The following is a 14,031-nucleotide window of genomic DNA, read 5'->3' on the forward strand; positions in this document are numbered from 1 at the left end:
ACAGGTTAGCCTACCTTTTAAAAAGTGTTAAGTATAAGATAACCTCTCCCCTCCCTGAGACACCAAAATCTGAACATCTAACTTCCTACTAATTGTCTAGAAACTCTAAGGAAAATGTACTTAAATGTTTCACAATACCAAACAAGGAAAACATTAGAGAAGTAAAGTACATGTATATATTTTAAAGGATACACAAATCAGTAATTCAATCATTACTTTGTTCAAAAAGTATAAACCCTCTAGAATTATAAACACAAGTCACAAATGCAAAAAAGAGTAAGTGCCAAATATAACAATTAAAAATTTGTTTAGGATGATCTATTGAAGCTATACAGAACTAGTTTAAAAAATAGCACTTTAAAAGATAGTTCCTATTTTATTTTTACACGAACACCATTTAACTTTTTTATTTCTTAAATAAGAAACCAATGACACACTTCTGAAGTTTTTATGGAAGTATAATAAATAAAGACTCACAGAATTTTTAGAGACACAATAGACATCAGCAACTATATGGCCCAACTCTTCATTTTACAAATGGGGAAACTGAAGACCAGATAAGAAAAAAGATTTACTTGGTTACAGAGAATTAAAAGCAAAATAAGGATATGCCAGTGCTCTGAATTTCTACTTTAGTCTTTTCACTACACCATGCTAACAGCATACTTAAAAAAAATATATTTTCCATTGTGAAATGCAGTACTAACTGCTCATATTCCTGTACATACACAAGTGTGGTATTCATCAGCTATTCTCTGGATGTAAACTAAATGAATGTACCTCTTTTTCAGTGGGGATTGGAATGGGAAAGTATAGCTACTGAACTATCTTCAGCAATACAACTCAATAGGTAGTATTTTGTAATATGTGGGCTATTCTGTTATATATAATAGAATCTCCAGTTTTCAGCATATATACACAACATCAAAACTTATAATTATAAAATAAAATTAAACTGTAAAGTTATAAAAATGTAATCTAAAACTGAAAATTCATTCTTTGTTCATTATAAAATTTTATATGTGGCTCCTTCAGGATTAAAAACATTTCTGACTCAAGAGGTTAATGAATGGCCCAATTCATGTCTCAGCTGTTACTCTGAGCCACCTCTCTATACACCCACAGGGTGCTTGTAGTACAAGAGTCCATTTAACATACACTGAAAATACAAAAGATACACAAAGAAAGAAAGCAAGGTAACAACTAAATTTCCACAAACCAGCTTCCAACTGCCTTTCTTATCAGTCTTAACCCTTGGCACAAAACAGGTATATTGTAAATATGACTAAATGAATAAACAGGCTTTTGAAAACTACTGAATTCCATCTAACTGTCTCCATTTTCAGTAACAATCGGCTTTGACACTTCAATGAAGTACAGCTGAGCTATGAATTTATGGGCATGACTTGAGGTGCCAGATAAATTCCTCTGCACTTAGAAAAGACAATAAATATCAACTTCCAAACTAAGCATAATGACTAGCATAAAACAGGAACACTATAAATATGACAAAAATAATAGTTACCAATTAACAAATGCTTACTAAATGCCATATGCTGTGATAACTGCTTTGTCCATATCACTTGATCCTTAAAACAATCCACTACCATTATCCCCCACTTTCCTGAAAATGAAATGAGCCTTGAAGAATTAACTCACCAAAATCATCTAGTTAGAACACTGCAGAAACTACATTTGAATCCAAGTTTAGACCCCACACACAGATTTGCTGAACAAATCAATGGAGTAATTTGTTTTCTTTAAAAATTCTTGCAACATATTAACATCAAAACAGTCTGGTCCAAATTAACCAGATGTGCAACTGATACTGTTAACACCCATTAACTCACTGATTATGAACAATGGCAGGCATATAGCTTTAACTCCCAAAGATTTAATGGCTTCAGGTCTTTTCTTTCAGCACCAGTACCATAATACTAAATTTGATCTATTCAACTGGCAGGATATAAGGGGGGGGATATACAGCAATAATCTAAAATATGGGATGCTTGTCAAAATCTGTTGAAATAATCTGATGTGTGGCCTACGACTATCAAAGTTAAAGTTCAGAACAAAAATTCCAACTGTGCAACAAGAGAGTAGCGGGTAGTGATGACAAAACAGGTAAGTACATTGGAGAAATCCTATTTTGAAATCAGAGGAATCTGAACGATAACCTGACATCTAAGTAGAGATGCCTAGCAGGCAGTCAGATATTTAGTATTTCAAACAAACAAACAAACGAGACTAAAAAATAAAGATTTGAATTTCATGGGCATAGAGATGATAGTAGTTGAAGCTGTAACAATGTATAAACTCTCCAAGAAAATGAAGAGAAAGATAAACATTATAGACCAAAGACTGAGGCTAAAAGAAAAAAGAAATCAGCAATGAAAAGATGGAAAACATTGGGTCAAGAAGCTCAGGAAAAGAGAGTTTAAAGGAAGAAAACCTCAAAAACAAACAAGTTTGCCTTCTACATTCTAAAAAACTAGCTAATAAAATATGCTAGCAACAAAAATGTGCAAAGGGACAGCCTTGTTAGAACTCTGTACGCACTGTTCAACTAATATTGATACCTTTCCCTCCTTTCTTACCCACCTATTGCTACACCTCCACCAGCTAAAGAAAAACTAGAAAAAAAGATCATGCTCTTAACTGGCATCCTGTGTGCTACACGTGCTACAGGCAAGATAGCTGTATTTTCAAGAAATATTAAACTGCAAGACAAGTGTATACCTAACGCTCCCACCCACTTACCTTTGTTCTTCCTTTTTAATTTATAAATCACATGCATTTTTTCCTATGGAGCAGTCAGACTTAATTAAACTACCCATTACCACTTTCAAAAGCATGCAAAACTACTGAGAAATTATTAACAGGCCCTAGATAAAAATAATTCTAAGGTACAAAAAAAGTTAGGAACGGAAAACAGCTCTTCATTATCACTATATATAAAATATAACATAGACCATTGGGCAACAGAATCATTTAAGGTACTGAAAAGAATCTGACTTACACAAAACCAAGGTTGAGAAATTTGGATGAACTAGGAAAGTAAATAATTACCATAATATTATCTTGTATGTGCAGATTATTTTAGCATTTTTATTTGTAGTATAAAAAACAGATTTACATTGTCCTTAGAATAAATTACGTGTTCAAGAGAAGGTTGGATAATCACTTACCAATGCTCTTTCCAGCTACATTATTTTATAAGTACCAATACTCATCATTAGTACCTTAACAATAACAAAAAAAACCTATTTGGTGGGTAAAGTCATTTGAAAGATATTTGCCAGAAAATTCTTCTAATGCCAAGAGTTTAGGAACTTTCACTTCTTTTTTTTTTAATTTTTAAAGATTTTTTATTTATTTATTTTTAGAGAGGGAAGGGAGGGAGGGAGGGAGAGAGACAGACAGACAGACAGACAGACAGACATCAATGTGCGGTTGCTGGGGGTTATGGCCTGCAACCCAGGCACGTACCCTGGCTGGGAATTGAACCTGCGACACTTTGGTTCACAGCCTGCGCTCAATCCACTGAGCTACGCCAGCCAGGGTAGGAACTTTCACTTCTGAAAAGTGGATCTAGTCAAGGAAGTGAAGCATAAATAGAATTTGAGATTACAATCAACCAATCAATCTATCCATCCATCCATTCTAGAACCTGACTGCTGCACATGCACATAATACGCACTAAGTATCAGTTAACTAAATCAATAAAGGCCAAAATAATAGATACAGGCAATTAATTTAAAAGGGGGGTTGGCCCACCCTGGCCAGGTGGCTGAGCTGGTTGGAGTGTCATCCCATATACTAAAAGGTTGCTGGTTCGATCCCTAGTCAAAGCACGTATCTAGGTTAAAATCAATAAAAACATATCCTCAGTGAGGATTTAGAAGGGGTATTGTCCCTACTTAAGATGTCCAAACTCCAGAGAGGGAAGAGTAAGAAGAGACTCACAGAAAAAGATGAAATTACTTGATAGGTCTTTCTCAATGACAGAATGAATGAATGACTACTTAATGGTAAACATAAAATATCATGCAAAGAAAATTCATGATAGACACTACAAAACTGGAAAAAGGATTGTCTCCCTGCCCCCAAATTTTAATCTTTATCAGTTTCGATTAATATGGTAATGAAATTTCAACAGCTATCAACAAACAATTATAGAACTAAACAAAAAAGGTGCCGAGATTATAAGATTACAAGGGGAAAAAATCAGTCTTTTGATTATTTTCTTTTTTAAAATATTCTTTTAGAAATTGAGGGCTGCAAGATATCTGGTTGTCCTAACTCTGAAAAGCCTTGATTGCCTACCTTCTTGACTCTTCCTTTTGTTCAACTTTCATCTTTTACCCTTTATGATTACATCATTTTCAACTTGCATCTCGTATGAATGACTTCCAAATTATTCTCTTTAATTATGAGCTTACTTTCAAATAGTCAAATTGTCTAACAGTCATTTCTTTGTGGCTGTCACAGTATCCACTCAAATACAACAAATCTAAAATTGAATTTATCTGTTGTCTATTCTTCCAAAGCTATTTCCCAAACTGACTGCTGTTTTCACTAGTCTCCCTATATAACACAGGCTCAAAATTTTTAGGATCATCTAACTAGTTTCTCTTTCTTTGGCTCTTTCTTCTTCCTATCCTGCCAATTAAGTTCCATCGATGGCTCCTTCCCCATTCTAATGCCCCAATTTTGGACTTTAATAACTTTGGGACTATTAAAATAATGCTTTAAAAGCTCTCCAACCTCAACCTCATTCTATCTCCAGTCTCTTTCCACATAACCCATCCTGCACACAACTACCAGATTCATTTTCATCATTCATCCTGGCATGGTGCTGTTTACAAATATTTAATAACCACAACATACTAAAGAAAATCTAAACTCCTTAGTCTAACAATCAAATCCTCCACAATATAACCCCAATCTATGCTCCCAACTTTATCTTCTGTGCACCTAAACATGTCATAGCCAGTTATGCTTCCATCCTCCACATATTCATGCTATCCTCCACTCCCCCTATGAATACCTTATCTAAATCTTATCCATCCGTCAAAAGCAACCCTGGCTCACCCAAATCACAGTAATTGCTTCTTGTCAATACCCAAGAACATATATTACCTACACCAACTATTTGAAATTTATCCCATATTTTCTCAATCTGTGAAGTGTTTTTGCTTTGTTTCTGTGTATGTATGTGAGATTAGGTCTTGTTTTCCTAAACAGATTGGATTTCCAAGGAAAGAGTCCATGACTTACCACAGTTCAATAAATCTGTGAGGTTCCTATCAAATGAAGCTACAGTAACAGACTAAAAGACCACCTAAGTTAAAAAAAAAAAAAGCTACTATATACACCCTCCCTACTACTTCATGGAATAAGGGGATCAAAAAGTAAAGTAAAATCAAACATACTACATGGAAAATTTGAGAAATATTAAAAGAAGAATTAGAATTCTTAAACATTACAGAAATACTTACTAGAAAGACATGTTCTAATTCCTCCCACTACCCTCATTCAATAAATGTTTTAAATTGTATTAAGCATCAACCCTCCTTTCTGTTTTTCAATATGAAGAGCATCCACAATGTGGGTGAGACATTTCAAACATACAACTCACAAGACTCATTTCCATAATGAAGGATGCTTAGAGTAATTTTGAAAGTTTTGGGAAAAAAACATTTTCTTGTAAAATCATACACATTTAAAAATATAAATTGGTATGTAGAGTAACTAAAATGCATGTTAATTTTAAATAATTTACATGACTTTCCTCCTCCTTATTCAAGGTGAACTTTTATATGGTATTATTTCTCTGAATGGCATTATAGTACTTTGTTCACTTAATACCAAGTATTGTGTACATCTAACATTAATTCTGAGGAAACTGTAAATTACTATCCAGATACATACTCCCTGAAACTTCAGAGATTATATGGTTTGTTTGGACTAAAATAGAAGAATTATATAACTTTTAGTTATTCAGTAAAGTAAAAGAAGAAACTCACAAAAAGAGTTTGCAACTATTAGTATTAGAAGAAATTGACGGAACTCAAAAACTCCAATTACTTGTCTATGCTATCAACCACTGAAGGATTTTTGAAATAGTATTTAGGTCTGTCATATCATAAAATCTTCTTTAGAATGTTTTAGAAGTGCTATTGTTAACCACCCCACCACCAAATATGGCAGATAGGGTTAAAATATCCGTGTAGTACTTTTGTAATCAACAATATTGTAAAATACATTAATATTGTGGTGTCTTATCAGTTTCTTGGGGTTTTTACACTTTAAATGGTCCAGTAAAAAGTTTCTCCAGACTCAAGTCACCTGTGACATTTTGACTCAAAAATCATCACTTCCTCGATATCGATTCTCCATTGTCACTTCCACGTCTAAAAACTAATTTAGGAGCTAAATCGTAAATGAAAAGTATCTTTCCAATAACACTGTCAAACCAATTAAAAGATTAATATTACTAAGACCGCCAATCATCAAACTATATACGAAGTAGTAAGAACTTTGACGTGGTAACTTTTTACATGACGTCCGACAATAGAGATTTATAATTATCTTTTGTGTAATGATGAACTGAATCAGAGCTAAAAGTTCAGAAAGTAGTTAGTACAGAGTCAGTTCAATAATAAAGAGCACCACGGCATGAGACTTTAGTGGTACTCCAAGATTCTTCTTCGGAGGGAAAACACCAGACTTTGGTGCTTCCCAAGATCATGTAGAGCTGCAAATTTCTTCTGCTAATAACTAGACTGATAGCAAGAGGAAGGCAAACACATTCCCACACAGGCAAAAGAGAACAGTGCTACTCACCAGCAAACAATCAGAATTCACTTCCGATTTGGGATCCCGCAGCAGGTTGTCGATTTTTTCAAAACGAGTCTCAAAACTGTCCCCAGTCGACATGTTGCTTCTACTGTGACAATACCCTCGTACCAGCACCAGCAGCGGAAAGTAATTTCACCCAACTTCCTCCGGCGGTGGGTTCGCAGCCGCGGGGTGGAGGAGCCGGAACCTCAGGGTCACCAGGTGCGCCCGGTTCCCCCTCCTCCTTCCCCTCACTGAGGGGATCTCCGCTCTCCAGACCCCGGGCCAGGGGCAACAGCGACCCACAGCCGCTCGGACGCCCAAAGTCGCATCCCACCAGGCAGCCCCTCACCACAGCCGACAGCGCCGTCGCCACCGCCTCGTTGCTCCCGCGGGGTGCTTCAGGCTAGCGGGCCCCAGCCGCCTTTGCCAGGGAGGGTGCCCCGTCCCGAGATGGGCAGCAGTGGGTAGAGAAAGAGAAGCAGGGTGGAGACGCCTCTGGGCAGCAGGGAGGGAAAAAGAGGAAAGGCGAAAGCGAAGGGCGGGTGCGGAGTTGTGCCAGCTGCCGCCGCCGCCGCCGCCGCCGCCGCTCGGGCCACGGGACAGGCCCGCTCTGTTCTGAAGCGCTGCAGGCAGTCTAGCCCCGCATCATTGGCTCCTCTTGGCCTGGCCAGACGCAGTGATCCGTGTCGGCCAAGAGCTGGTCCTCACTTTCCCATTTTGTCCCGTCGCTGCTGGGGCGTCTGCTGCGGGGTCCGGCGGGGCAGGGCGAGGTCGCTGCCCGATGGAGTCTTGGAAAGGCTGGAGGGTGGGCGGTGAGAAAGACTAGAGTCGGTCCCGACGGCTGCAGATGGGGGGATCTTCTGGGAGGCGCTGCGGCCCGTGCAGGGGAAAGGGCAAGTGGCGACGGCGAATGCCTTGGGGGTGGGGCGAGGGGGGCCGTAAGGGACTAATATGTCCGCCTTCCTGTTTAAACAAACGGAGACCGCCGGCGCGAACTGCGCATGCGGAGCGCGGACGCTAGGAAGGGGAACCGGCTGGGCCTCGCGCCTGCGCAAGGGCATCTCTGCGGGCCCGACTAGGCGGGGCGGAAGGCACGGTGTTCTGTGGGCTACGCAGATAAACGGTGGAGGCTGGCTGTGAGGATCTGTTGGCCGGGTGCTGCGGCCGGGAAGCGGCGTGGCCCTTGCTTTGGCAGGCTCTGAGGAGCCACACAGGGTTCCAGAGTTGCTGTGGAGGGCGGGGCAGGGCGGAGCTCTAGCTGCTTCTGGGCGCGTCTTGGCAGCTGCCGCAGCTCTGCTTCCTCTGGGCTGCTATCATCCAGAGCATTCTGACTAGAAAGGGTGCTTGTTTTGTTATTTTTGAGATAAGGACTTTTTTTTTAAGTCTAGATGCTTTTTCGTCTGAAGGCACCAACATTTTAGCACCAGCAGGGTTTGATTTTCAATAGTATTTGGTCGTCGGCCCTCCGTAAACCCCGCAACATTTAATCCAACCACATTCCACGGGAAAGGTAGAAGGCAAATCAGTATTCAGCCCTCCCAAGCCAAGCGGTTATGTCGGGGAGCATTAAAATATTAACTCCAGAAAATATAGTCAATGAGAGTCAGGCTCAATTTATTCTTTTAAAAAAGGAAAATAGTCTCAGGTAAAAAAAATAATTATTTTTTTAGTTATTTACACTAGTTCTCCCACACCATTAATACTCCCTTTGTAGTTCTCTTCTTGATGTGTAATATTTCCGTTTCAATTTCAAAACGTTCAGTTAAATAGAATTGTGATTTTACCTGAGCTAATGTACAACGTGAAAATAATAGACATTTCCTCCCTAATTTAATTGCTTCATTGACTGTGATGTGAAAAGATGAAAGACTTCTTACTCAATCTAACTTATTTTTAATCGTTAGGGGTTTTTTTTATTTGTTTTTGCTCAGGTCAAATTAAGCATTGCTAGAAACAGAAAACGTGGATGTTTTACCTCACACTGGAAATGCCAAAGATGAACCAACTTACTTTCTATATACAAAGCACTGGACAGCATCTGAACAGTCCAACAACTTTCTGATGGGAGTCAGAATTTAGGAAATGTATTGTTTGAAAAACTGTTCTATTTTCATATTATTATATACAAAAAATACTTAGATACAAAATCCACTATATAAATCAAGATAGGAAATTCTCAAGGATCTTATTGAAGACAACATCTAGACAAAATTCAGGTATTTCATTAAATGCTTTTGCAGTGACTTTTCTTGGCTCTGGTATTTTAAGCCAGTCATGTGAATTAAATTTATTTTTAAGCATAGGGCTTAAAATAAATCTGGCAGTTGCCCTAAAATTTTCTAAACCCTGTGTGTCCTTTTTTATTACCATTTTTAGGTATTCTTAGGAATTTTGTTGTTGTACAGAGACTGTGGCATTATGTTGCTTTCTCTTTGGACACATATGAAAAAGTAGAGGTAGTTAAAACATGAGTGGCACTGATAAATATAAGTGGGACTGGAAGCCAGTTGGCCAGAGGTACTAGAAATATATGTGGGGTCTACATATTTTACTTATCTATAAGGTTAATCCAATAATTGTAACTCCTACTAGTTGTCTTTCAGCATAATATAGATGGACTCACTCTATCATTGTTTTGTAATTTTTAAATAAAAGTCCTGACTTTTAATAGAGTAGAATTATATGACATTAAAATCTCTTCCAACTTTAAAATTTTATTGTCCAATTGTGAATATTTAAGATTATCCTTATAGGATGTCTGTCCACAAAGTATCCAGCCATGCGCTAATGAACAAAAAAACACATTTATTGAAGAAGGCACAAGAAACATTTTACACAGAACAATGACACTGCAGTCACCTTCAAAGTAGGCATCTTGGGACTTCACAAGTTCTCCCAACTGCTATCAGCTGCCCCACTGTATTTTGCTGAGTCTCATTGACAATCTGAAATCCATTCTCTTTCAAAGGTGATTTTATTTTGGGGAAAAGCCAGAAGTCACAGGGCACCACCTCTGGGTCATAGGGTTGCTCAGTCACCTTGGTGATTTGATGTTTTGCCAAAAAACTGCATGAGATGTAATGCGTGAGTGGGTGCATTGTCGTGATATAGCTGCCAATCACCAGTTTCCCATAGCTGCAACCATTTTTGTCATATTGCATCTCTCAACCAATGAAGAACATTGCAGTAGTATTCCTTATTAATTGTTTGACTTGGAGGGGCATACTCATGATGGACAATACCTTCCCAATCAAAAAATACAGTTAACATGGTCTTGATCTTGCTGCAACTTCACTGCGCCTTCCTTGGGTGGGAAGAACCAAGACACTTCTATTGGGACAACTGGGCCTTCGTTTCCAAATCATAGCTGTACACCCACGATTCACCTTTGGTTATGACCTTCTTGAGGAAACCTGGTTTATTGGTAGCAGTTTGAATCAAGTCATTAGCAACTGCACTACTTGTTTCTTCTGCTTTAGTAGCAGAAGCCTCAGAATGATACACTTCATGCCAAGATCCTGTATCAAAATCTCGGCCTCGGTAGTTTTTGGAACCCCCATATCAGCTTCTAGTTCTTGCAGTGTTTGTCACTGATCTTTGTTGATTGCAGCCCCTACACCTTCTACATTCTTAGGTGTTCTGCTTGTTGCAGGCCTTCAGAACATAGATTACTTTCAAACAGATTCTCGACCATCTTTGAAGCATTTATGCAGTACTTTTTGTGCTGCACTCGTTGCATCATCTCCGAAAAATTCTGAATCATCCACATAGTTTCCATGGAGGAATGTTTGAGCTTAACCCAAAATTTGGTGCAAATTCGTTGCTCTATGTACTCAGTCATTCTGAATGAGTTAGTCACACAGTACACATGCTGACTCAACAACATCTTCCGCCCCCCACTGACTTGTACAGTGAAGTCATCATTGTTCATACATGAGCATTACAGTCCACTCTCTTTGACTACCAGGTTATATCAATGTCAGGCAAACTGTTCCCGTTATATTAATAATGTCTGGACTTTTTCCAGACAGATCTTGTATATTAAGATCCTAAATCAATCCCAAAATACTGATATACATTTATGTATAAGTATAATAAAAATATATTAATTATACATGCTGAGAGCTTATCATGTGCTAGGCACTAATCCATGTACTTTATTCATAGTGTTTATTAAAACTTCAAAAGAACTCTGCTATGATTATACCTACATCATAGATGGGGAAACTGAGGTACAGAAAGGTTAGATTTATTTAGGTAAAATGGTACAGTTTTTATTGTTCTTACAAATTTAAAAAATACAAAGTTGACAACTCTGCAAACATATGAAGTTAGTCATACCTTAATTTTTCTGGGTTTTGGAATTCATACATCTGGAAATGTTTCATTTAGATGAGACTCATTCTAGGACCTAATGAAGAAACTGCAGTGCTAAAAGCATTTGAATGAGGCACGTTTGGGAGAGACCATGGAAAAATCAGAGAGATTTGAGTGTAGACTTGTATATAGTGAAACACAATTAAGATGAATCTTAAAAGCAGTCTTTTGCTTTTTGTTATTTGGTAGGAAATAGACTCAATTCAATGTTTATGGAATTTCTCATAAGCATTGATGTAGCTAGCCTCCAAAGACACCCCAATGAACCATGTCTCCCAGTATTCATGCCCCTATGGAATTCCCTCCTATACTGAATATGGGCTGGGACCTAATGACCTGCTTTAACCGATAGAATGCAGCAAAAATGGCACTGTGCTGGCATCAGGCCTAAACTTTGAGAGTTTGCCCGGCAACTAACAGTTTAGTGCTCTGGGAAGTCCAACTAAATTGAGATGGCCCTGGTGTCAGGAAACCCAAACTAATTACATGAAGAGATAACACAAAAGACAACTGAGGAATCCAGCAGACCTTGAAACCTGAGATTCCAGATTCATGACCCAAGTTGTGTCATTCCAGCAGCCATTAGAAACATCCCAGATGATGCCATGTGGAGCAGAAACAAGCTAATCCCTCTAAGCACTAGCCACACAGCAGACTCATGAGCAAATAATAAAATGATTGCTACTTCAAGCCAGTAAGTTTGGGGGTAGTTTCTCAGCAGTACATAACCAAAGCAGTTGGATTTCATGAAATGAATTATTGATAGTTAAATACACATATATATGGATATATATATATATATATATATATATATATAGGGAGTACCTTCTATACTTTTTAATATTAACCACTGTAGAAGAAAGCTATCCACAATGGAGCATTATAAAGGAATGACAAATTAACTCATGTTTACTTGCTGTCTCTGCTTCAACAAAACCTTGCATAAAAGAAATGTAAATCTTTTTAAACAAATTAAGGAATGCTTCCAGATTTTATTTTATTTTTTAATATATTTTCTTGATTATGCTATTACACTTGTTCCATTTTTTCTCTCCCCTTATATCCCTCTGCCCTCTACGCCCCCCCACCAACATTCCCCCACACTTAATTCATATCCATGTGTCATTCATACATAAAAGATCTTTGCCTTCTCCATTTCCCAAACTATTCTTAACCTCCCCTGTCTATTTTTAACCTACCATTTATGCTTCCTATTCCCTGTATCTTTTCCCCCATTCTCCTCTCTCTCCCTCCCCGATGATAACCCTCCATGTGATCTCCATTTCTGTGATTCTGTTCCTGTTCTAGTTGTTTGCTTAGTTTGTTTTTGTTTTTGCTTTTGCTTTAGGTTCAGTTGTTGATAGTTGTGAGTTTGTTGTCATTTCACTGTTCATAGTTTTGATCATCTTCTTTTTCTTAGATAAATCCCTTTAACATTTCAAATAATAAGGGCTTGGTGATGATGAACTCTTAATTTTGTCTGGGAAGTCTTGTCTGGGAAGCACTTTATCCACTGTTCCATTCTAAATGAAAGCTTTGCTGGATAGAGCAATCTTGGGTGTAGGTCCTTGCTTTTCATGACTTGGAATACTTCTTTCCAGCTCCTTCTTGCCTGTAAGGTCTCTTTTGAGAAATCAGCTGACAGCCTGATGGGAACTCCTTTGTAGGTAACTGTCTCCTTTTCTCTTGCTGCTTTTAAGATTCTCTCCTTATCTTTAATCTTGGCTAATGTAATTATGATGTGCCTTGGTGTATGCTTTCTCATGTCCTACTTCTTTGGGACTCTCTGAGCTTCCTGGACTTCCTGGAAGTGTATTTCTTTGCCAGATTGTGGAAGTTCTCCTTCACTATTTTTTCAAATAAGTTTTCAATTCCTTGCTCTTTCTCTTCTTCTGACTCCCCTACTATTCAGATGTTGGAATGTTTAAAGTTGTCCTGGAGGTTCCTAAACATCTCCTTATTTTTTTTTTGAATTCTTATTTCTTCATTCTGTTCTAGTTGAATATTCCTTTCTTCCTTCTGGTCCACACTATTGATTTGAGTCCCAGTTTCCTTCCCTTCACTGTTGGTTCCCTGTACATTTTCCTTTATTTCACTTAGCATAGCCTTTACTTCTTCCTCTATTTTGTGACTATACTCAGCCACTTCTATGAGCAATCTGATTGTCAGTGTTTTGAACTGTGTATCTGACAGGTTGACTATCTCTTCATGGCTTAGTTGTATTTTTCCTGGAGCTTTGATCTGTTCTTTCATTGGGCCGTATTTTTTTTTTTTGTCTCAGCACACCTGTTACATTATAAGGGGAAGAGCCTTAGGTATTCTCTAGAGCGGGCAACCCATGTAGCTGTGTTGTGGCATACTGTATGTGGGGGAGGTATCCAAGAGGGACAATGCTGCTTGCTCAGCTCCCAGTTGGCTTTCAGTCACTTCCCCTGGTACCCACAAGCAAATTGGGAATTCCTAGGTGGGCAGGTTTGTGTATGTTCTAGGACCCTGTAGGTCTCTCCAACAAACTCTCCTATGAGGCTAGAAGTTTGTCTCACCTCTGCAACCCCCACAGCTTTCTACAGTCAGAGGTTTTGAGGCTTTATTTCCCCCTGTTGGAACCCTGGGTTGTGTGGTCTGTCTCACTTCCCAGGTGTTCCTCCCAGTTTATCTGCACACAAATTTGGTGCCACCTAGTCCACAAGCCACCACCTTGCCATACATCCTCACTGCCCTGGCTGCCCATCTCCACCCCTCCTACTGGTCTGGATGAATGTTTCTTCTTTAACTCCTTGGTTGTCAGACTTACATATGGTTTGATTT

General features: G+C 38.5%; 1 protein-coding gene across 2 annotated transcripts in view; it reads right to left on the reverse strand.

Annotated features, from left to right (window-relative positions):
• The window catches only part of ROCK1 (Rho associated coiled-coil containing protein kinase 1), a 153,772-nt gene extending 145,937 nt beyond the window's left edge, over positions 1–7,835 (reverse strand). For both annotated transcript variants that reach the window (XM_045849708.1, XM_045849707.1), the window contains exon 1: positions 6,850–7,835. In XM_045849708.1, the coding sequence (XP_045705664.1) occupies positions 6,850–6,942 (93 nt within the window). In that variant the 5' untranslated portion in view covers positions 6,943–7,835. The remainder of the gene's footprint in view (positions 1–6,849) is intronic.
• Between the last annotated feature and the right edge of the window lie 6,196 nt (positions 7,836–14,031).

This window comes from Phyllostomus hastatus, unplaced genomic scaffold (assembly GCF_019186645.2).
Source record: "Phyllostomus hastatus isolate PE091 unplaced genomic scaffold, TTU_PhHast_1.1 phas_contig_80, whole genome shotgun sequence".
Lineage (NCBI taxonomy): Eukaryota > Metazoa > Chordata > Mammalia > Chiroptera > Phyllostomidae > Phyllostomus > Phyllostomus hastatus.